The sequence below is a fragment of the Brassica napus genome, chromosome A3 (genome assembly GCF_020379485.1).
Source record: "Brassica napus cultivar Da-Ae chromosome A3, Da-Ae, whole genome shotgun sequence".
NCBI classification, from domain to species: Eukaryota; Viridiplantae; Streptophyta; class Magnoliopsida; order Brassicales; family Brassicaceae; genus Brassica; species Brassica napus.
The window spans coordinates 6884624-6906458 of record NC_063436.1 but is presented as its reverse complement, the minus strand read 5'-3'; the positions used below and the strand labels follow the sequence as shown (position 1 = coordinate 6906458).

Here is a 21835-nt window from a genome sequence, read left to right as displayed (position 1 = left end):
TTAACTTCATTGATATCGACATCAATCTTTTTGATTTCCTTTTAAGTTGGATAATTATAATGTTACCAATTATGAAAAATATTACCGACGATTCCATAATAACGTTATTGGTTACGTAAGTCATAAAATATCAAAATAGGTTGCTAAGAAAAACATTAAACAAAAATAGTATTAACACGATGTTTCCTAACATATTCGTAGGATACACTGCTAACGAACTTAATAACGATTTTTTCAAATAAACTTAATAACGGTTCCAGTTCTTCAAGTTTCTTTTTTTTTTTTGAGTGTGGAAAATTGGAATGAAGTATATAAATTTTCCATAGTACGACTTGAAAAGTTGCAATTTCTCAGTCACTTAGATTTTTTTATCTACAAATTTTAGTATCGACTTCGGTTACTTTCGAGTCAAAAAGATATTAATAGGGCCATATTCTGAACAGTCACGAGAGGAGGAACGAATAAACTAGGGCTTTATTTAAACACAACAACTGTTTTTGCAATCTTCTTCTTCCGCAATCCCCAATGGCCGTCCGTAATGGTTCTCTGCTCCCTGCTCCATCAACAAGGGAGGAGGAGCAACCTTCATCGGCGATGATCCAACGGAGAGAAGCGCAGGCTACTGTCGAAACCGTGCCTACAAACATCGAAACCACGATCGAACAATCTAACGATCCTCAGTTTTTGAAATCCATCGTCGACTTAACCGCGTTAGCAGCCGCAGTCGACGCCTTCAAACGCCGCTACGACGAACTGCAGAGCCACATGGATTACATCGGGAACGCGATCGACTCCAATCTCAAAACTAACGGCATCATCGAAACCGCCGCCGCGTCGCCTCCTCCGCAAAACAAAACAGCCACGGCGATTGCTTGCCAATCGCCGCCCAAGGAGAAGTCCGAAGCGGAGCGATTCTGCGAGTCGATGTGGAGCAAAGAGCTCCGAAGGTACATGTTCGTGAACATCTCTGAGCGAGCCAAGCTAATCGAAGAGATTCCTGGAGCGTTGAAGCTGGCCAAGGACCCGGCGAAGTTCGTGTTGGACTGCATCGGGAAGTTTTACTTGCAAGGGCGCAAAGCCTTCGCCAAAGATTTGCCCGCGATCACCGCGAGGAAGGTTTCGCTTCTTATCCTGGAGTGTTACCTTCTGACGTTTGATCCTGAGGGAGAGAAGAAGAAGAAGCTTTTGGTTAGTTCTGTGAAAGATGAGGCGGAGGCGGCTGCTGTTGCGTGGAAGAAGAGGCTGGTGGGTGAAGGATGGTTGGGTGCAGCGGAGGCTATGGACGCAAGGGGTTTGCTTCTGTTGGTTGCTTGTTTTGGGATTCCGGAGAGCTTTAAGAGTATGGATTTGTTGGATTTGATTAGGCAGAGTGGTACTGATGAGATTGTTGGTGCTCTTAAACGGTCACCGTTTCTTGTCCCTATGATGTCAGGTACCTTGTTCTTTTCTTGAGTACGTTACAAAGGTGGTTTCTTTTGTTGTGGAATGGGTTAGAGTCAAGTTTTCATCTTTGTGTTTGGTTGTTTATATGATTTTGGGAGTAGAATTTTACGTACCATGCAATGAGATAGGACAGAACATGGCATTCTAGAATGCAATGACAAGTTGTAAAGCTGCACATTCGATATTGCAAGTTCAAATCATTTGACTTTTATGTTGCATACTACATAAGCCTTGAGCAATGTCTACTAAAAGGATCTTAATACAATAATCTTTTGGCCGTATAGGTATAGTTGATTCAAGTTTCAAGCGTGGAATGCATATTGAAGCTCTTGAGCTGGTTTATACCTTTGGGATGGAGGATAGGTTTTCACCTTCTTCAATTCTAACTTCCTTCCTAAGGATGAGGAAGGATTCATTTGAGAGGGCGAAACGTCAAGCACAAGCACCCATGGCATCTGTATGACTCTTCTTTACTCGTTGTTTACCTTGATAAACTCTTTTTTCCTGTTCTGATTCTTATCGTTGTTTGCTTTTTTATTTTCTCAACAGAAAACTGCGAACGAAAAGCAGTTGGATGCGTTATCATCAGTGATGAAGTGTTTGGAAGCTCACAAGTTAGACCCAGCGAAAGAAGTACCAGGGTGGCAGATCAAAGAGCAAATGGCCAAGCTTGAGAAAGACATTGTTCAGCTTGACAAACAGATGGAGGAAGCGAGATCTATCAGTCGAATGGAGGAAGCGAGATCCATCAGTCGAATGGAGGAAGCGAGATCCATCAGTATAAGGGAGGAAGCGGCAATTAGCGAGAGATTGTATAACCAGCAGATGAAACGTCCAAGGTTGTCAGAAATGGAAATGCCACCAACAGCTGCCGCATCTTATTCTCCGATGTACCGCGACCACCGAAGCTTCCCTAGTCACAGAGAGGGAGATGCAGATGAAATATCAGCTCTTGTCAGTAGTTACCTCGGCCCATCATCAGGTTTTCCTCATCGGTCAGGTCTTATGAGATCCCCTGAATATATGGTTCCACCTGGTGGGTTAGGAAGAAGTGTGTCTGCGTATGATCATCTGCCTCCAAATTCTTATTCTCCGGTTCACGGACAGAGACGTCCTCAAGAGTACCCTCCTCCAGTTCATGGGCAACATCAAATGCCATATGGTCTATACAGACATTCACCATCTGTAGAAAGACACTTGGCTTTGTCCAATCACAGGACCCCTCGTAACTTATCACAAGACCGCATAGGAGGAATGTAGAATATTTAACATTCAGTTTTTGTTTTTCAAAGAAACCACAAAATTTATTGTTTTTGTTTTTCAAAGAAACCACAAAATATATTTAAAGCTTAGGGCTTAACAAGCAGAAAGCTTAGGATCTGTAATTGATATTTCGTTCAGAAGCTAAATGTGTTTATCATTGATTCTCAGTTTTGTTAGTCAACCTCCTCAGATGCATCATCTAAGTAAACCTCTGGCTCTTCATCATCTGGATTCTCTTCATCTTCTGTATCAGTTCCTTCTTGTTCTCTTTGAACTGCTCGAGCCATTGCAGATTCTAGCCTTGTGCTTACAGTTTCCCATGACACAAGCTTTTCCATGAATGTATTTATGTATTCGACTCTTCGGTTCTGCGCAAAACACAACAACATGAGAACTGAGAACCTCTGCTTTCAGTAATTTGTGAGAACATTTTGAAGGTACCTCAAAATCCAGATAGTAAGCGTGCTGTTTTGCAGAAAGAGGCAAGAAGAAAACTAAGTCAGGGATCAAGAAACCAAGGTGAAATTCATAGAGTGAAAGATGAGTAGCTTATGTTATACCTCCCATGTATCAATGGTGAGAAGTGGCTGCATATAAACAGATGGACAAAACGTGTGAGGAAATTAAAATAAATACCTAACAACAGCGTTCATCTACATTTTTTGGAAAGTTAGACACTTACAGAATAGTCCCACACGAGTGGATTCACTGCATTGGGAGTTTTTACTATCACAAGCTTCTTGTCTTCCTCCTTTGGAAGCGGGTTTACTGCATTTGCAACATCGAGTCTGTTCGCCTTGTCTGCATCAGTGTATCCCCTAAGTAAGTTGGGGTGGTTTGCATTTTTTTTTAATAGTGGCAAGGGAACGCATAAGTTGGAAACACTCACATGCAAGCCAAGTCCAACCAGAACCAAAGTTGGAGGATGCAGCTGCCTTGAACCTTTCTACAAAGTCATCAAAAGACCCAAAATCTCTCTCTATCAGTCTGAGGAGATCTCCACTTGGCTTTCCTCCACCTCCGGGTTGGATAGACTCCCAGAAGAACTCATGGTTCCATGCCTGCAAAGCCCCTCCTCATATATACCTTAGTTCACATCCAATCCCCTTGGTAAGAAACGGGTAAAACCGATATATGGCATTATTTACCTGTGCGGCATTATTGAAGACAGGAAGCATATTGCCTCTGTTATATGAAAGTAGCACAACCTCTTCCAATGACAATCCATCTAGATCTGTGCCTAGGATTTGCTTGTTCAGGTTCTCAACGTAAGTTTTGTGATGCTTGCCCCAATGATAATCCAGTGTTTCCCGGCTCATATGCGGTTCTAGAGCATCCTGCCAAAGACAGACAGACACAGAGTGAGCGAGCAACATCTCCCCTTCACGCTTCGTTGCACTTTTAACATTCATAACATTTCATCATCATAACTACCATATTAAAGCGAACCTTCAAAGATTTGTACTAATACAGTATTCTTTACCACATGATGTGCATAATCTATCAACCAAAATTAAAATCGAAAAGCTGGGTGGGTCTTGATAACGAAAAACGTACAAGAGGATAGGGAGGTGGCTTAAGCTCAAATCCCGCTCTGACAACACCAGAAACAGCTACCTTTCTCGACAACTGTCTCTGCGCCATTAAATAAATAACAAGTTCAAGATTCAGTCAAGCATTTCATCGAACACTACATATGCATGGTTCCTTGGTCTGTCTTATTACTGAAACGAGAGCTCCATTCATATAGAATTTAACAGTTGATTTAGGAGAACAAGAGAGGCTGAAAGACAGAACCTTTTCGTGTCTTTTCCATTGCGTTTGCCGGTTTGGCCCTGTTAAAAAAAAAACTAATAGTGAGTGAGAGAGAGAGAGATGGAGAGATAAGAGAGATAGAAAAGGAGAAACCTTGAGAAGGAAGCAGAGAGCACGACCAGAGAAACGAGGAAGTGGTTGTCATCATCATTGATTTATGGCCTGCAATTAGTATACAGAGGTTTCGCTTCTCTGTCTAGATAAGTGAACCTTCTTACGCTATTATGCTACGTACTGTAACTAGAGCAATTTTAATTTAAATAATAATCTCTAGTTAGTGATCTCTTATTTTTTGTTCACCCGTCCGTGACCAATGGGCTATTTTATACAAATTTGTTTTATCATCACTATACGGATTATTGACTTTGGCATCAACAGGAGGGTCTTCTTTGGGGAATATTCACAAACTGAGCGCTTACCTAGTCAGATGAGACCGGTGACACTGCAAGGATCTTCCAGATCTATGACTCTAGAATCCACCCAGTTGACATCATATCTCTATCAAGTCTAGTTTGCTAGTTCAGTCTCAAGAGGTGGAGAATTCTCGCCGCTTAGCACGTTGAGGAGCTGGATGTTGCAGTTGCATTATATATCCTATAAGTCACGATCTCGTCGCTTGTCCTATGCCTCAGCTCTTCAGGATCAACAGAGTAATCCTCCAACTCCATTTTACAATCTCATCTTCTTCAGCAACAACATTCTCACTGACTCTACAAAAAAGACTTGGAGCTGGGCGACTCAATGACCATCCGGACTCACAGCTGACAGCTGAGGCTGGAGGCCGACCCATTACCTTTGACTTGTTCCATTCGAAGCCATTTGAACAAAAGAAGTGTGAAGTTTGAAACTAAAATAAGACGGAAGGTAGAAAACAGACAAATGTGTTGAATAACGTAAGCGATTAATAGAACATTATCTTTCTATTATAATATGCGAACAAAGCCAACATAATAAGAAGAAAAAACGTAGTGTGAGCCGTCATATCGTTATACAAATTTTACTTGACTGATGTGAATATCTCGCAACACAAACAGCCAAACTAAGTAGGCTTCATCGTAACCAAAAAATGGCAGTTCGTGAGAGTGAATGCTTCTTTGTTGTGATACAAAACCTGACCAGACTGATCACTCAACAACCAAGCAACACCAGTCAAAGCCGAGGCATTAACCCACGGCGAATGAATACTGGCAGTTGCCTATATTCAGCCGTGGTATCGTCCATTGTCGCTCCAAATTGGTTGTGCACCAGGCATAAATACTCTATTAATTATCTCAGTCAACTGTTTCGCTTGTGCTCTCAACACCACAAGTCTAATATCATCTTTGTTTCCAACCAAGATCATGATGACATTTCGTTTTTTCCATAACCGGTGAATCCAAGGGATGAATGACCTTAATGATTATGGTATCACAGAGTTTTCATCTATATTCAACAAAAGATCCATGTTCTCTTCAATCATTACCATTGAGTAACCATCATATCAAATAAATACATATTGTATGTATGATCTTTATCATATAATAATAATAAGCATATGTATATATGCATAAATATTCTTAATTTTGTATTAGTCACTATTTTAAAAATCATTTGACATAAAAACAAGTATTGGCATCTAATATAAATAAACAACTTCGAAAGTTACGAAATGTATAATGTATGATTAATGTGACATAAAAGGATCAAGGATTTATTCATCAACCAAACATTGGACATGTTTTGAGATTCATACATTTCTCAAAATATGTTGCTTTATTTGTCTGATTCTTTAACTTCAATAATAGATATTACTAGAATAGATGAAATGCTTAAAGATTTTGTTATTCGTAGGAAATGCAACAATATTGTTATTAGATCACAGCCTTCTTTTTTGTAATTAATCTTTCGCGTAGCTAATACTTAATCCTACAATGTTGTTGGAGGATCAGCAGCTCGGGAGCATTGTTCCTTTACCATAGGAGGGAAAAACGGGTTGAATGGAAGATTGCGTGTGCAGTTGGCTTCAGCATCTAAGAAAGCTTTACAACAAGCTGGACCTATACTACCAAATTTTCCAGTGATAATAGATTGTCTGATCTCTGCAAAGCATCCAGGCATATCCATAAATGTTGACCAACATTTTCTCATATCAGGAATTCCTGGCATACCACCGGGACTTGGTTGAAATGGAAATGGAAATGGAAATGGAAATCCTGGTATACCAGGACTTGGTTGAAATGGAAGCGGAAAAGGAAACTGCGGTAACTGAGCATTAACGGAAGAGGCAATGCATATACTCACTAGAATAAAGAACATATTCTTAACCGACATGATGAATATACTTGGGGTTTCCAGATATGATTAAGAGAAGACTTAGATGTCCAAGATATGATTTGTTTGTAAGTTGATTCTTGATGAAATTAAGTAATGCAATATGATTCAATTTATAAGAAAAATGGTGTAGGGCTTCTAATCAATTGTTGGAAACATAACTGTCAAATATTGAGTTTTATGATAAATATTTTATTCTACTTTGGTATTGGTCAATAATATTATTTTATTTCCTAATATATATATGTATTGTATTTGGTCACTAGTATATATTTTTCTTTTATATATATATTTTCTTTATTAATGTTATAGGAACCTGATTATCCCTTCGGTTTGTCATTTTATCATGCATGTAATTTAGTTTGATTAATGTATGTAATTTGTTTTGATTGATCATATGAGAAAAAACTAGATGGAAGAAGGAAAAATAAAACATTTTTGAAAAATTGATTTGTCTCATGTCAGTATAGTTATTTTCTTATAGAAAATAACATTATGCTTCATGCTTGCGCGGGAATTTTATGAAAAAAAAATATTTAATAATTATTTTAACATGTAAGTTAGATATTTATCATAAACTCTTTTTAACTTTTCCATAATATCTATAAGAGTTATGTGATCTCCAAAAGATATTGAGAATAAAATCATGCTTCAAGTGAGTTGCATTTCTCAATAGTCATTGAATATGGTGATTGGCTGTGGCCGTAAATGCTTTAGAAAGTCAAAATTTAGTTCAGAGTCATATATGTCAACCAATCAAGTTTTTTTTTCTTTAAAAAAACTACTTCAAAAAAATCTCTAGAAAATTAAAAATGGCTGTAGACTATAGAGAACTTTATTTCGAGAGCAAAAAATTAGTGTTTTAAAAAACTACAGCAATGAAAACTACAATAAATAAATCTACATATTAAATTCTACATCAAAAAATATAAAGCTACAGTCCTTACTAATCATAACTAAATTAATATATCAAAATATAATTTTTATTATATACCACTTTTGTACTATAATATATATTTTCTTTCCTCATCTTATAGGAATCCTTTTATCCATTCTCTTTATCTTGTATGTATAATTTGGTCTGATTGGCCTGATTATTTAATTTGGCCATATGATAAAGAGAACTAAATGAAAGTTGAAAAGCAAATTTCTTTTTGTAAATTTATTCGACTCAAGCCAAAATTTTATTTTCTTATGGAAATAAGATTAGGATTCGTTCTTGCATTGTAATAAAATTATTTAATCATTATTCAAATATTTAAACTAGATATTTATTGTGGCATATATTAAAGTAGACAGCAATTTAAATAAATTAAGATTTTAAAAAATACACTTAGTCTTTAGACTTAAAATCATTAAAAATTTGTAGTAAACCTTTTGACAAAAAAATATAAAGCATTATTATCAATTAAGATTTTCTAAATTAATATTTTTTTACTTAATTTTCATCTAATTCCAAACTCAAATCAATATCTAAAAGCTAAAGAAATATAGATTTTATATATCACTATATGAATCAAAGTAGCATATAAGCTTTCTCAGATGTATGTTTCCATCTTTAAAACTTGAATTGGAAGCTTGCTTACAAAACGCTTCAAAAAAACATTTTTAAATGTGTTGAAAGTTTTGTCAAAAAAAAATGTGTTGAAAGTGTACACTTTTGTTTTAAAAGCTTGATAGCGTAAAAAGGTGGATAGTTTACGCACCTGCTACTTGCAAAATGTATTGAAACTTGAAAGCTTACACTTTTGTTTTTTTTTTCGTTTTTGTGTTGACATACCAGTGGAAGAGGTGGATAGTTCAGCTCGAACTTGAGTACGACTTTCCAAATGGAGAGAAGGCTAATGACCAGAGGCTTCAGCAACCTTCTGGATCCTGTTTATGAGTTCAACACCGAACCCAAAATCCCTCACCTTCTACATGCACCTTATTTTCAGACCACCTGCTTCATCCTCCACTATACTCCATACCAAAACCTGAAACGTTTTACATAGAGTGATCAGAGTGAATCCAAATCAAGTTATGAACACAAATACACAATGCTTGTGCTTTGTGCAAACAAAACATTCACTTGGTTGTATAAATGTTTTTTTTTTTGAAAAAGAAGTTGTACAAATGTTATGTCGACGTACAAAAGATTCAGATTAATGAAATGGTGAGACACCGAATAAGTGAACAGTGGTGCAAGTAGGAAGATGACAGAGGAATGAGACGGAGATGTGACGGAAGGTAGAGAGAAGTAGTTATAACTAAAATCATATGGAAAATGTCAAGTAGTAAATAGGTTGGTCTTATATTTATAGAAGAAGAATGCGTCAAAGCATTATCGGCTGTCTTGCCGGTTTGGCCAAGGTTTGACGGCAGTTAAAAGATTTCGGTTGCCAACAAAACATGTAGATACAGAAACGTCCTAGAAACTACCCGATCGAAAAATCTCAAAACACATGCCTAAGTCTCGGAGGCAACACATATCCCGTCGGTCCCGCTTAAATAACATGACCTCACCATCATCACACATGACTGACTGACATTGAGGGTATGACTGGTTTTCCCGCTACCACCCGCAAACGCAGCTTTTGCGGTTGGTAGCGGTTGTTGGCGTTTTTGCAACAATCGTTCAAACCGCTCCAAACCGCTCCAAACCGCTCCAAACCGCTCTGAACCTCATAAATTCAAAAGCTGGTTCCAGCTAGCGTTTGCGGTTGCGGGAGGATAAAAATTTTTTTTTTTTTTTCCAAAACAATATAAATACAAAAATAAAAATATTCAATAAAAAAATAAATTAGAATTATAAAAATGCTAAAATATATCTATTATATTTTAATTAATATTATAAAACTTTAAAATAAAAATATTTTCTATAATTTTTAAAAAATTTAAAGTATAACTTTCTAAATATAACTTTTATATTTATTATAATATTATTATTTTTGATATTTTTATAATTGTATAAAATGTAAATATTGTTAATTTATTATTTAACCGCTGCTGCATTTGGTAGTTAACCAGTCATAAGTATCCCTCAAACGCACCAATTTTTAACCGCAGAACCAGTCGTACAAATCTCTTAAAACCGCTAGAAACCGCAACCACCCGCATCCGCAAACTCCTGCAACCGCAACCGCAACCGCTGCGGTTGAACCAGTCAGGCCCGTCTAACGAGTTGGGAGGGAGGCTGACTATACAAGATAATATAATATGGAAATACAAAAATTAATATTCAAAGGATAAGCAACCATTTAAGCGATTAGAATAATAACTAAAGAAAATCTTATCTAATATCAAATTAAAAAATATATATACCAAACTAATTGAAGAAAATAAACCTTATTACAATATTTAATTTATATATAATTAAAATCAGAAATAAACTATAACTTAGTTTTCCATTAATTGTATTTGTAATATTAAAAACTGGATTTCAATCTAATACTAAATCACTGATATTTTAAATTTAGATTAATGAAACAAAAAATTAATTACGATAGACTTTATTATGTTTTAGTTTTTAAAAACTGAAAACATAATCCTAAAATAAATAAAATTGGAAATATAATACTAATTCTGAAAAAAAAATCTCGAAATTAAATAAAAACCCAGTTGATACAAATCAAATCTATTTCTGAATGTATCCGAAATTGATTTTTGTACCCCTATTATATAAATATATTTTAGATTTAATGCCTATTAGGAACATCCCAAATATATAAGATATTTTTAAATTGTCCAAAATACTTGAAAATATATACTAATAATCAAAGTAAATGTCTAAAATAGCTAAAATATACTCAAAACATCAAAATTATTTAAAATATCTATTGATTATCTATCCAAATATTCAAACCAAATCAATTATGTGTTAAGTTTAGGTATTTTGACATATGTTATTCAAATTTGTATGTAATATAATATTTTGTTTATAGATTTTGAGAAATTTAAAGTATAGAATGAGTTTTAAAATTTTAAAAATAATTTTAATGGGTTATCCGAACCCGCAAAGATCCAAACCGAATCCGAACCAAAACTTAAAAATATCCGAATGGGACTGAAATCTTTGACCCCGAAAACCCGAAACCTGAATAGATCTGAACCGAACCCGAATGGGTATCCAAACGCCCACCCCTAATCATACCTTTAAATTGGTTGCATCAGGCATAACTAATCTTATAACATGGGATTAACGCTCAGTCCATTTCTTGTTTTCTGTTGTTCTCTCAATACCACAAGTTGAACATCATCTTCTTTTACAGCCAATATTATGTTCCATAAGTACATGAGTATCATTATATTATAAAAAAATCCATATATATTCAGTATTCTCTACAATTAATTCCACTGAAACATCCTAGTGAACATACCCGGTCCAGGGCACAAGGAAAGTAACCAGTGGTTTAGGGCCCAGAACAATTTATGGGAATTTTTTGGCTAATTGTTTTTACAAAAATATTTATAATTTTGTTAGTAAGAAAATGCCACATTTTTTTTCAATTTGATTAGGGTCTTAGAATGGGTTGGGTCGTTCCTGCTAGTGAATGAATATACACATAATGTATGTCAGCTCTTTATTAAACAATAATAATATTTGTATATCACATAAATATAATGTATGTGATGTATTCTTAGTTTTGTATCCATAACTATCTTGGAAATCATTTGGCATAAAAAATACTGACGTCTAATATAATAAGGAGTAGCTTACGGACACTGCGAGATATATAGTAAACTGATTCATAAGAAATAAAGGGACAAATTGCTTGACTTTTTTAACTTCCATAGTAGACATTAATACATTATTATGAATTGATGAAATGCTTAAGGACTGAGTAATTCGTTCAATAAAGCATAGAAATGCAACAGTATAATTATTAGATCACTGTCTTTCCTTTTCGTAATTTATCTTTCACGTTAATCTTACAGATTCGTTGGAGGACCGGCTGAAGGACCGGCAGCACGCGAGCATTGTTCCTTTAGCATAGGAGGGAAAAACGGTTTGAATGGAAGATCTTTTGTGCAGTTGGCTTCAGCATCTAAAAAGCTTTACAACAAGCAGGACCTATGCTACCGAATTTACCGGTCATAATGGATTGTCTGATCTCTGCAAAACAGCCTGGCATATCCATCAGTGTTGACCAACATTGGCTTATACCAGGCATTCCTGGCATACTACCTGGACTTGGTTGAAATGGAAACGGAAATGGAAACTGAGCAGTAGCAAAGGATGCAAATGCATATCGTCACCAGGAGAAGGTGCACATTCTTAATCGACATGAATATATTCGGGATTAGGCAACAAGACTAAGAAAAGACTATTATGTCTAAGAAATGATAATCTGTAAGTTGATTCTTGTTTAATTTGATGATACTAAAGCCCTGTTCGTTTGGTTGCCACAGGTTTCGGCGGCAGCGGCAGCGTCAGCGGCGGCGGCAGCGTCAATGAGGACAGTTGTTGTTCGTTTCGCAGACGCTGACGCTGCCGCTGCCGCTGCCGCATATCATATCGCGACCGCAGGTTTTATCGGCGTCAGCCGCAGAACGCAGCGTTCGGACGCTGCCGCTGCCGCCGGTTCCTGCGTCAACGAAACGAACAAGAGTTGACGCAGAATGTTAACGCTGCCGCTGCCGCCGGTACCTGCGGCAACCAAACGAACAGCCCATAAGTAATGCAATGTGTTCCAATTTATAAGAAAAATGGTGAAGGGCTTCTAAACATAAGCGTGCAAACTTATAAGTCTTAATGATAAAGATTTCTTACCACATTTGCGTAGTCAATAGTATATATTTTCTTTCCTATTATTATATCAAATATTATATGTGGTTAATAGTAATATTGTCTCTTTCCTATTATTGTTGTATCAATATTGTAGTATATTTTTCCTATTATTATCGTATCAATATTGTATGTGGTCAATAGTATATGATATCTTTCCTATTATTATTGTATCAATGTTATCTAGAACTAAGTTTCAAAAAAAAAATGTTATCTAGAACCAAAAATCAGAAATAACTATAACTAAGTTTTACATTAATTGTATTTTTAATATTTTTAGTAAAAACTGGATTTAATTCTAATACTAAACTTGATAAAATTATAAATATAATACTAATTCTGAAAAATCTCTAGAAATTACTAAAAAGCCAATTGATATAAATTCATATATAATCGATGAATAAACATCACTTATCCATTTGTCTTATGAATCACATGATCGTAGTATTTTGTGCTAAAATGATTTCCAATATGATGATGAATAATACATAGTTTCTATATAATAACTTAACATAAAGACCAACGAATACATCACTTATATTATATTGTTATCATACAAAAATGTCACAAATATGAGATAAGTAATGAAAAATCCACGTTTGTTATGCCCAGGCTCTTTTCCTTGGGGAAAGATCAGAAGTCTTGATATCATCTATCTTTGCCGCCATTATGAAATCGTTCATGCTCAGCCCACCTGCATTGTTCATCAAATAAACCCAACAGCAAATCAACCGTTTTAAGAAACCTTATAGTGAAAAAAAAAACTCAAGACGAACGAGAACATGTGTCTCTTTTTTTTTGTGTTGACATACCAATGGAAGAGGTAGATAGCTCAGCTCTAACTTGGGTAGGACTTTCCAAATGGAGAGAAGGGTAATGACCAGAAGCTTCAGCAACCTTATGGATCCTGTTTATGAGTTCAACGCCGCACCCAAAATCCCTCACCTTCCACATGCACCTTATTTTCATACCACCCGCTTCATCCTCCACTATACTCCATCCCAAAACCTGAAACATTTTACATAATAAGATACATCATTAGAGTGGTCACAGTGAATCAAAATCAAGTTATGAACACAATGCTCGTCATTTGTGCAAAACAAACATTCATTTGATTGTTAAAAAAACCATGATTCACAATAGTTTAAGATTGAATATAAATAGTTAGCTATACGCGTGGGTTCCATTAAAATGCCAACCGGGAAAAAACTAAAAGAGCAAAACCATAATCCTTACAAATTAACTATAGATATTTAATAAATCACCGTAATGGTTATTCCTCACATGCCCATATGATTTATAAATCTTTATTGGGCTCATCTAATATTAGGTCAAAATTTTCCGTTTGAGATTTGTCACTGTGAAATGTCAAGGTTGTAATTTCATAATCTCATCTGTAATTAAGCTATATACGATAGAATATACTCTCTCTCATCTGTAATTAGCTATTTACGATAGAATATACTTTCTTTTGAAGTCCATAATAATGACAATGATAGGCCTTCGTGTAGACATAGATTACTAAGAGTCTAAGATGTTATATATATATATATATATGAGAAAATTAACCTTATGGAGGAGCGCTTTGGCCTCATCGGGGGATAAAGGAGCCTGAGAAGGCGAAACAGGGGAGCATTCGAGCTGCGAGAGAGAGAGAACAGAGGCATTAGGAATCAGAATCTTGTGCTCTGTGCTTTGGGGCCCCAACACTTTGTCTCCGAACTGGCTAGCTATCTCCTCCGGGTACGGGTCACGTGCCCCCCAGTCCCCGAGAAAATCCTGCGCCAGATTGTTCCGGGCTACCGTTAACCCGCCCAGTTTACGCTGGGTCGGTGAGAAACCGAAGAACTGAACAGTGGTGCAAGGAGGAAGCTGGCGGAGGAATGATACGGAGATATGGCACGGCGGAGATGACGTGGTAGTTGCCATCGTGAGACTGTTTTGCTCTGTTTGGAGAAAGATAAGTTTCAGACCAGTCGAGTTTCAGACCAGTCGTTGAGTTTAAAAGGGTGAGGTATCATAAATGGGACCCACCTTAGCTGAAGTAGGACTGATCTGACACGTCATGTTTACTAAAGCCCAAACGATACAAGGCCCATTCAGGCCCAATCGGTGCAACCCTGGGCTCAAGATTAGATGATTTTTAATTTCCCAAATTACCCTTTTTGAAAATCAGTTATAACTAACAACCCTTCTTCCCCTTTCTTTCTCGATTACAAGCCCTAAAAATTCAGAAACTTGTTTTCTCGATTAACGACACTCGCCGAGTGAGATAAGAGAGATGACGCTAAACGATGAGCAAGAGCACGAGGTGTACGGTGGAGAGATCCCAGAGGAGGAAGGAGAGATGGAGACGGACGAGTACGAGGAACACGGCGGAGAAGAAGGCGGCGCCGCCGGAGGAGACGAGGAGCTTGAGCCAGGCTCTAGCGCTAAGGTATTGTTGATTTCTTCCGATCCAGCTTCTAATCGAACGTTCCTATTGTATTTAGTTAGTGTGCTTTGTTATGGTTGGATATAGGATCTAGAGGATATGAAGAAGCGAATCAAGGAGATCGAGGAAGAAGCTGGAGCTTTGCGTGAGATGCAAGCCAAAGCTGAGAAAGAGATGGGCGCTGATCAAGGTTCTTTACTACTGCTCATGCCTTTAGAGCATGTCTTGTTGATTATGAGATTCACTTTAGTTTTAGCCTTTTAGGTATTGGAATCTTTCAGCTAGTTAGCGAATCTCTCAAGAAGTATTCTTGGAGTTTGTGTATGGGAAAGAAACCATTAGTGATTACTGTTCTTGGCTTCAAGGCAAGAGTACCTTAAGCTAATTTGATGAATGCTCTTTCTTCTTTTGTTGCATATCAATGAAGATCCATCAGGTGCTATTAGCTCGGCTGAGAAGGAGGAAGTTGATTCCCGTTCTATATATGTTGGCAATGTGAGGCTTCCACTATTTAATCTTATATGTTTCCCGTTGTAATCTTTTCAAAAAATAAAGTTTGTTTATATCTCCCATCTATCTTTTCTTTTACCAATATGTGTGAAAGCTTTAGTCTTCTAATGATTAGTTACCTTCTTCTTTGTAACTTCTTGGTTCTGTGTATGGTAGGTGGACTATGCATGTACCCCAGAGGAAGTCCAGCAACACTTCCAGTCCTGTGGAACAGTCAACAGGGTTACGATTCTGACAGATAAGTTTGGCCAACCCAAAGGTTTTGCCTACGTCGAATTCGTGGAAGAAGATGCCGTTCAGAATTCTCTCATCTTGAACGAGTCAGAACTTCATGGTCGTCAGATAAAGGTGCAAACTCGTTCAGTGACATATATAGTTAATTGTCTTATAGCTTAAGATATGTAATCATTCTCTTACATTGTTTAATGAATTTTTCAGGTATCAGCAAAGAGAACTAACGTCCCTGGAATGAGACAGTTCCGAGGAAGGCGCCCCTTTAGACCCATGAGAGGATTCATGCCTGGAATTCCATTTTATGCTCCATATGCTTATGGGTACGTTCAAGAAACTTCTCTGCCTCCTCTCTCTCTCTTTTAAACAAAAACTAGCAACGACTCGGTGTGTAGATTTTCGAGTGGATCATCAATGATTGGTGAATGGGTTTATGGTTTGTTGCAGGAGAGTTCCCAGGTTCAGACGGCCAATGCGTTACAGGCCATACTGATTTAAAGCAAAATTGGTGGTAAAAGTAGCGGCTGCCTTTTGCTTCAGTAAGGCTATTATCATCAACACGTGTTTCATTAGGCGCACAAGTTGCTACGATTAAACAGAGATGGTGTTGAAGAATTTTATGGCAGAAGAGAGAGAGAGGCAAAGAAGAAGAAATATGTTTAGATTTTGTGTAACATTTTGAGTTGGTTTCTTTTTTTTTATCTTTTGCAACACACTTAGTCATAAAACTCATAAAGCTTTCTATTGAGAATGATCTTCCACATTACTTTGTGCTTTTTGTGTGTGTGTTTTGGTAAGAAAGTGGATTTTGGGTGAAATGGCGAAATATCCATGTTGTGAAAAAAAGATGCTAACTAATGTTACCCAACAGTCTGATGATTTTGAGCTTCATCGTGGGTGTGGGGTGCCGGTGTGCATGTGTTCAATAGTTACAGACAAAAAACATAATCATTGAGTTGAATGTTGTACATGGTGTGACAATATAGAGATTCGCTGCATTGTGGAATGGATCTTTTAAAGGACTTAAAGAAGGGATCTTCGCTGCATTGTTTTGCCTTTTCAGAAAAATGGACAATCGAAGAGAAAAAGTTCAAAATTAATAGATTTGATGAAACCAGCCAAAAAATAAAGTTAGTTTACATTTTTTTAAGATAAAACACTTCAAAAGTTTATGGAATAGGACTGAACTTAAGTAGTTGAGAAAGAAAAACAATGGAAGCGGAGGGAGGGAGTCCTCCATAATCAACAAAGCTATTAATTGCTTAAAGATCTCTCTCTCTCTCTAGCTCGCTCGCTCTATCGTGTCCCCTTCTCACTCAGACACAGAGAACTGTTAACCCTAATCATCTTCATCGATGGAGCAGCAGTATCAGTATCAGAATAATCCATTCGAAAGACGTCCCATCCTTAAATCATCCAAGGCTTCTCCTTCCGTTAGGTGGATCAAGAACTGGTAAAAGCCTCTTCCTTCCTTCCTTCCTTGTCATTCAAACCAAACCAAAGATGCAAAAGATCAAGGCTTTTACATCATATCATATATGGTGAATCCTTGTTTTTTCTTTTCTTCAGGGTACCACAAGATATTGTTGCTACAGGTGCCAAGTGTTATCTTCGCAAATGGGTCACAGGTTAGAATAGAGATTACCTGCTTCGTATCTATTCTTCAGATTAGTCTTGTTTGTTTGTGCTATATCATTGTATCTGCTTATCATATAATTTCAGTTTGTGCTTATTCTTGTTTTCTTCCTGATTAATCTCTATGATAATTCTGTAGTCTCTCATTTGCTTTGTTGGTGGTGCAGAGGAAACGGTGAAGAGACTTAAAGAAAAAGAGAAAGAGCCTAGTACTACTGACCCTGACCCCCCGGAACCCACTTCTGAGATCTTGTTTCTCTGCAGTTACGATGGTTGTGGAAAGATCTTCTTCGATGTTAGTGCCTTGAGAAAGCATTCCCACATCCATGGTGAAAGGCAGTACGTTTGTGATTACCCAGGATGTGATAAGGTATTATTGTAAATAGCCTCAGCCTGCTCAACCTTCTTCGTCTTATTCTTCTTCTTCTCCTGTGTTGTGTAATAGAAATTTATGGATAGTTCGAAGTTGAAGAGACATTGGCTCATTCATACTGGGGCTAGGGACTTTGTTTGCACTTATCAAGGCTGTGGAAAGGTTGTTGCTTCCTCTACCTCTCAATTTTTGTTGATATAATAAATGCAATTAGGCATTTGAATCCATGCTCTTGTGCTGGTACTAACTTGCGATAGATGATTGGATGCAGGCATTCTCCTTGGATTTTAACCTCAGATCTCACATGAAGACTCACTCGCAAGAAAACTATCACATCTGTCCCTACTCTGGGTGTGGAAAGAGATATGCTTATGAATACAAGCTCAAGAACCATGTTGCTGCCTACCATGAAAAGGTTCTTTCATTGCTCAAATTTCACAACTAGACAAATGCTTTAGATTCTTTCTTTCATGTGTGACCATCTTAGTACTTCTCTCTCTCAATTATCACAACCTTTTTTTGAACAGAATGGTGCTGGAGAGACGCCTACGTACACACCACCTGCAGAGAAAGCATCAAGGACTCCCAAAACACCTTCTGCAACGGTTTATGGCTCAGCGTCTTTAGAACGTCCATACGCATGCCCTTACGAAGGGTGTGACAAGGATTACATACATGAGTACAAGCTCAAACTCCACTTGAAGAGAGAGCATTTACCAGAAGAGAACAACAACAACACACCGACCAAGCACGATCTAGAAGAAGGGAGCGATCAAGATTTTTACAGGAAACACGCTAGCAACGGGAAAAGCCAGACACGTAGACAGCAGAGCAGAGCTAAGCCGGACATGAGGACACCACCAGCGAAAGTGTTAAAGAAAGGCTCAACCTCTTCACCTGCCAAAGAAAGGATGGCCAAAAAGCCATGGCAAGTAAGAGAAACGTTTGAAGGAGAAGATAGCGAGGAAACGGAGGAAGATAGGGAGAATGTGGATGATGGGTGGAGGTTTGTACGAAACAATGAGGAAGAAGATGACGATGAAGAGACTGAAGATGAAAACTAAAAGGCTCTACTTCGTCTAGAACTTTAGTAGCTGTGTTTCTCAATTCCTCTTTTTTTGGTTTCTCTCTTTTGACACTCTTCAAGTATATGTTCTTAGAATAATTTTTTTTGGACAAATATGTTCTTACTTCTTAGAATAACTAAGATTTGTTATTTTTAATACAAAATCATGATAAATGTCAGATTTAATAATACTCCCCTTTTATGATATTTTAAAACATCTAGTTTTATGTAACAGTAGTTACATTTCAAAATATATGATGTTTTACGGAGGTTTTGTTGTTTCCTAATTTGCACAAATTTAGATAATTTTAACAATATAAAAAAAAAATGTAACCAATTGAATTTTTCTTGTTTTCATTTTAAATAAAACAAATTAGTTTTAAATTATAGTTTAGTGATAATTTTGATAATAATAATAAAAATGTAGTTATTTCCAAAACAAAAAATGGCATTATTGACTTATTTGCTTGTCAAAATTCCTAAATTTACATAAATCAGCAATAAAACATATACAATATCAAAAGAGACAAAATAATTAATTAAGAGACTCGTTAAACCTCTATTGCAATTCTGAATAATAATAAACCTTTGAGTGACGCTTCTTCTTCCTTCTAGCTCCGCGCCGCTTACTCGACCTCTCGGGTGGAAAAACCTCTCTATAACTAGCTCCTTCGCCTCGTTAGACCAATCATCTGGTTTATTTTCACCGAGTTGATCGCGTCTAACAACACATAAAGCCCTAATAATCTCGCACAATGGGTCAGGACAGCAACGAAACCAAGACGAAGAGGAAGAGAGGAGGTAGAAGCAAGGAGAAGAAGAGTACTGAGAAAGTAGTCACTACCGAAGAGCAGAAGAAGCAGCACCAGCAACAACAAGGGAATGGTAGCAATCCAAGCAAGAAGAAGAAGAAGAGCCAAGAGTTTTGTCCTTTCGGAAACTACAAAAACTACTATGGCTACAGAGTTAGTCTCTATATACTCCTTCTTCACAGTTTTTGTGATGTTTAAAGTGTTTTCTTTTGTCTGATAATTTTGGATTTTTCTTGTAATAATGATGTGGTAGATTAGCAATGATATGGATGAGGATCCTAGGCTTAAAGTGTTGAAGAAAGAATGGTTTCAAGGCAAGGATTGTCTCGACATCGGCTGCAATAGCGGCGTCATGACTATCCATATTGGTAAAAAAGTTTTCATCTTTGTGAAAGATTACTTCTTTTAACTAGGATTTGATTGCTGTTTGGTTTCTACTGGTGATAGTAAGCATCACTTCATTATCCTTGTGAGGATGCTATGCTAAAGTCTGAAACTTTCTCATGTTAACATCTTGTTATTCGTTTGTTTTGGCAATAGTTTGAAGCCGTCAGCATCTAACTTCGATTTAATGTAACTGTCTTGTCTAATGTTTGTTTTCCTTTTACTTCTTCAGCTAAGAAGTTTGGTTGCCGGAGCATTCTTGGAGTTGATATTGATTCAAGTAAGAACTATAATATATCTTCCGATGTTTCTCCTTTATGTAGGAGGAGATGAGTTAAACATACAGGAGTATATAGACTTCATCCTGAGACGTATTTTTGAAACTTCTATAGTTTTATTCTTGCTTAAGCAGTTTCAGCTCATGTGCATTTGAACTGGATTCTTTTGATTGAAGGTCTCATTGAGGTTGCTCGCTGGCGTCTTAGGAATTTTATTAGGACGCAGAATCAAGGTGAAAAGAAGACTGCTGGGGCTGATGGTTCGAAGGAGCAATCTCTTTCTCTCTCTGATGGCAGCAGCGCAGAAACTAAAGACCTGTTTCAGGTTGTGTCGTTTCAGAAGGAGAATTTTGTTCAGACTCGAAACCTTGACGAGAATCGTTATGATACAATTCTATGGTAAATCCCCTTCTCGTTTTGCTCCTTTTGTCTCACTCGTAAGTTTGGTCTCTGTGCCTTATGGGAAGATTGAAAACGAAAAAACAGTCACCAACTCTAAAGAATCTTATGTAATGTAGCTAAGCCTTTCCTGTAAGGAGGTCTCACTTTGTGTTGAAACCAAAATTTCTTCCTTCTCTTGTTTGTCTTTAGCTGAAATTGCACAATCCATTGTTGACAAGTTTTTTTTTTTCTTTTTTGGTGCAGTTTGAGTGTGACAAAATGGGTTCATTTGAACTGGGGTGATGATGGTTTGATCTCCTTGTTCTCTAAAATTTGGCGTCTTCTTAATCCGGTAACCTACTATACTTCACTTGAGTATGCACATTTGTTTTTCTTATACTTGAGTAATTGATAGTTGTTGGCTTTGCCTTTCCAGGGTGGTGTATTTGTAATGGAACCTCAGCCTTGGAAATCTTATGAAAAGAATCGCCGTGTCTCAGAGGTGTGTGTCTGTTTCTATTGTTTATCACTAATGTTTGAGAGAGCTAGTTATATAGTTTGAGTATGTGTTTATGTGGTTGCAGACAACTGCAATGAACTACCGAAACATTGTGTTACGTCCAGAGCATTTCCAAAATATTCTTCTTGATAAGGTACTCCTTCCTACTCCTTTTACTTCCTTAGTTCGTTGATGTTCCTACTTGACTTGATCTATAAAATCAATCATACATACTTGCATAACAGCACGACCAATCTCTGTATTATAGTCCTGCCTTCTTTTTGTCATTTGATCTTGTTTATGGCAAAGTTTTAAGGTCGTATCCTCATGTTCCATTTGTTTTTGGGGACAGATTGGGTTTAGAACAGTGGAGGATCTTACATCAAGCTTGTCAGGCGTAAGCAAAGGGTTTGACAGACAGGTCCTTGCATTCCAGAAATGAACATAACAAGCAAGAGGCTACAACTGAAGAAGAACCAGTTGATTTTTTGTTTAAAAGCCTTAAGAAAATTAAATTAATTTGCGGTTGCATGACTGAACACAAGATTTGAAGAATAACTAATATGTAATGGGTTATTTTGCTACTGCTTAGGTTTTTTAATCCAACTCCAAAGAGGTTCTCCTTTTTGTACAT

The 21835-nt window shown here is 36.9% G+C and overlaps 7 protein-coding genes across 8 annotated transcripts; 4 read left to right on the top strand and 3 right to left on the bottom strand.

The window, feature by feature from the left end:
- Nucleotides 1-443: 443 nt before the first annotated feature.
- LOC106387913 (protein FRIGIDA-like) lies at nucleotides 444-2873 on the top strand. Its single transcript, XM_013827853.3, has 3 exons — nucleotides 444-1432; nucleotides 1728-1900; nucleotides 1993-2873. Exons 1-3 carry the CDS (start codon nucleotides 526-528, stop codon nucleotides 2701-2703), a joined length of 1791 nt encoding a protein of 596 aa, XP_013683307.1. The 5' UTR covers nucleotides 444-525; the 3' UTR covers nucleotides 2704-2873.
- LOC106387914 (superoxide dismutase [Fe] 2, chloroplastic) lies at nucleotides 2692-4812 on the bottom strand. 2 transcript variants are annotated; one of them, XM_013827854.3, is made up of 9 exons: nucleotides 4615-4812; nucleotides 4504-4541; nucleotides 4264-4341; nucleotides 3855-4043; nucleotides 3596-3767; nucleotides 3389-3507; nucleotides 3267-3293; nucleotides 3148-3171; nucleotides 2692-3074 (listed from the first exon to the last, which is right to left on the bottom strand). In XM_013827854.3, the coding sequence occupies exons 1-9, from the start codon at nucleotides 4670-4672 to the stop codon at nucleotides 2880-2882; spliced, it is 900 nt and encodes a 299-aa protein (XP_013683308.1). In that variant the 5' UTR covers nucleotides 4673-4812; the 3' UTR covers nucleotides 2692-2879. The 2 variants fall into 2 exon arrangements, with proteins under 2 accessions (XP_013683308.1, XP_013683309.1); XM_013827855.3 differs by having other exon boundaries at nucleotides 4264-4335; nucleotides 4615-4795.
- A 1614-nt stretch (nucleotides 4813-6426) lies between these two features.
- On the bottom strand, nucleotides 6427-9338 carry LOC106383842. Its single transcript, XM_013823894.2, has one exon. The coding sequence runs from the start codon at nucleotides 6829-6831 to the stop codon at nucleotides 6427-6429; it is 405 nt and encodes a 134-aa protein (XP_013679348.1). The 5' UTR covers nucleotides 6832-9338.
- A 3707-nt stretch (nucleotides 9339-13045) lies between these two features.
- Nucleotides 13046-14640, bottom strand: LOC106345871 (probable pterin-4-alpha-carbinolamine dehydratase, chloroplastic). Its single transcript, XM_013785078.3, has 3 exons — nucleotides 14168-14640; nucleotides 13411-13606; nucleotides 13046-13292 (listed from the first exon to the last, which is right to left on the bottom strand). Exons 1-3 carry the CDS (start codon nucleotides 14525-14527, stop codon nucleotides 13201-13203), a joined length of 648 nt encoding a protein of 215 aa, XP_013640532.1. The 5' UTR covers nucleotides 14528-14640; the 3' UTR covers nucleotides 13046-13200.
- A 136-nt stretch (nucleotides 14641-14776) lies between these two features.
- LOC106345869 (polyadenylate-binding protein 1) lies at nucleotides 14777-16539 on the top strand. The gene is made up of 6 exons (XM_013785077.2): nucleotides 14777-15035; nucleotides 15120-15222; nucleotides 15460-15527; nucleotides 15699-15890; nucleotides 15981-16096; nucleotides 16221-16539. Exons 1-6 carry the CDS (start codon nucleotides 14880-14882, stop codon nucleotides 16264-16266), a joined length of 681 nt encoding a protein of 226 aa, XP_013640531.1. The 5' UTR covers nucleotides 14777-14879; the 3' UTR covers nucleotides 16267-16539.
- Nucleotides 16540-16944: 405 nt separating this feature from the next.
- On the top strand, nucleotides 16945-19052 carry LOC106345872 (zinc finger transcription factor YY1). The gene is made up of 6 exons (XM_013785079.3): nucleotides 16945-17226; nucleotides 17343-17401; nucleotides 17576-17778; nucleotides 17854-17943; nucleotides 18053-18196; nucleotides 18309-19052. The coding sequence occupies exons 1-6, from the start codon at nucleotides 17129-17131 to the stop codon at nucleotides 18843-18845; spliced, it is 1131 nt and encodes a 376-aa protein (XP_013640533.1). The 5' UTR covers nucleotides 16945-17128; the 3' UTR covers nucleotides 18846-19052.
- A 371-nt stretch (nucleotides 19053-19423) lies between these two features.
- Nucleotides 19424-21832, top strand: LOC106345874 (probable RNA methyltransferase At5g51130). Its single transcript, XM_013785081.3, has 8 exons — nucleotides 19424-19812; nucleotides 19913-20027; nucleotides 20276-20323; nucleotides 20498-20720; nucleotides 20967-21054; nucleotides 21139-21204; nucleotides 21287-21355; nucleotides 21554-21832. The coding sequence occupies exons 1-8, from the start codon at nucleotides 19603-19605 to the stop codon at nucleotides 21641-21643; spliced, it is 909 nt and encodes a 302-aa protein (XP_013640535.1). The 5' UTR covers nucleotides 19424-19602; the 3' UTR covers nucleotides 21644-21832.
- The last annotated feature ends 3 nt before the right edge of the window (nucleotides 21833-21835 follow it).

Coding starts and splice junctions, on each gene's coding strand:
- LOC106387913 (XM_013827853.3), top strand. CDS start 526: ATGGCCGTCCGTAATGGTTCTCTGCTCCCTGCTCCATCAACAAGGGAG. Junction 1,433..1,727: donor TCTTGTCCCTATGATGTCAG/GTACCTTGTTCT, acceptor TTGGCCGTATAG/GTATAGTTGATTCAAGTTTC. Junction 1,901..1,992: donor CACAAGCACCCATGGCATCT/GTATGACTCTTC, acceptor TTTTCTCAACAG/AAAACTGCGAACGAAAAGCA.
- LOC106387914 (XM_013827854.3), bottom strand. CDS start 4,672: ATGATGATGACAACCACTTCCTCGTTTCTCTGGTCGTGCTCTCTGCTT. Junction 4,542..4,614: donor CTCTCTGCTTCCTTCTCAAG/GTTTCTCCTTTT, acceptor TTTTTTTAACAG/GGCCAAACCGGCAAACGCAA. Junction 3,075..3,147: donor CTTACTATCTGGATTTTGAG/GTACCTTCAAAA, acceptor TGTTTTGCGCAG/AACCGAAGAGTCGAATACAT.
- LOC106383842 (XM_013823894.2), bottom strand. CDS start 6,831: ATGTCGGTTAAGAATATGTTCTTTATTCTAGTGAGTATATGCATTGCC.
- LOC106345871 (XM_013785078.3), bottom strand. CDS start 14,527: ATGGCAACTACCACGTCATCTCCGCCGTGCCATATCTCCGTATCATTC. Junction 13,607..14,167: donor CCAAAGCGCTCCTCCATAAG/GTTAATTTTCTC, acceptor AAAATGTTTCAG/GTTTTGGGATGGAGTATAGT. Junction 13,293..13,410: donor GCTATCTACCTCTTCCATTG/GTATGTCAACAC, acceptor TGAACAATGCAG/GTGGGCTGAGCATGAACGAT.
- LOC106345869 (XM_013785077.2), top strand. CDS start 14,880: ATGACGCTAAACGATGAGCAAGAGCACGAGGTGTACGGTGGAGAGATC. Junction 15,036..15,119: donor AGCCAGGCTCTAGCGCTAAG/GTATTGTTGATT, acceptor GGTTGGATATAG/GATCTAGAGGATATGAAGAA. Junction 15,223..15,459: donor AGAGATGGGCGCTGATCAAG/GTTCTTTACTAC, acceptor ATATCAATGAAG/ATCCATCAGGTGCTATTAGC.
- LOC106345872 (XM_013785079.3), top strand. CDS start 17,129: ATGGAGCAGCAGTATCAGTATCAGAATAATCCATTCGAAAGACGTCCC. Junction 17,227..17,342: donor GTTAGGTGGATCAAGAACTG/GTAAAAGCCTCT, acceptor TCTTTTCTTCAG/GGTACCACAAGATATTGTTG. Junction 18,197..18,308: donor TTGCTGCCTACCATGAAAAG/GTTCTTTCATTG, acceptor TTTTTTGAACAG/AATGGTGCTGGAGAGACGCC.
- LOC106345874 (XM_013785081.3), top strand. CDS start 19,603: ATGGGTCAGGACAGCAACGAAACCAAGACGAAGAGGAAGAGAGGAGGT. Junction 21,055..21,138: donor TTTGGCGTCTTCTTAATCCG/GTAACCTACTAT, acceptor TTGCCTTTCCAG/GGTGGTGTATTTGTAATGGA. Junction 21,205..21,286: donor AGAATCGCCGTGTCTCAGAG/GTGTGTGTCTGT, acceptor ATGTGGTTGCAG/ACAACTGCAATGAACTACCG.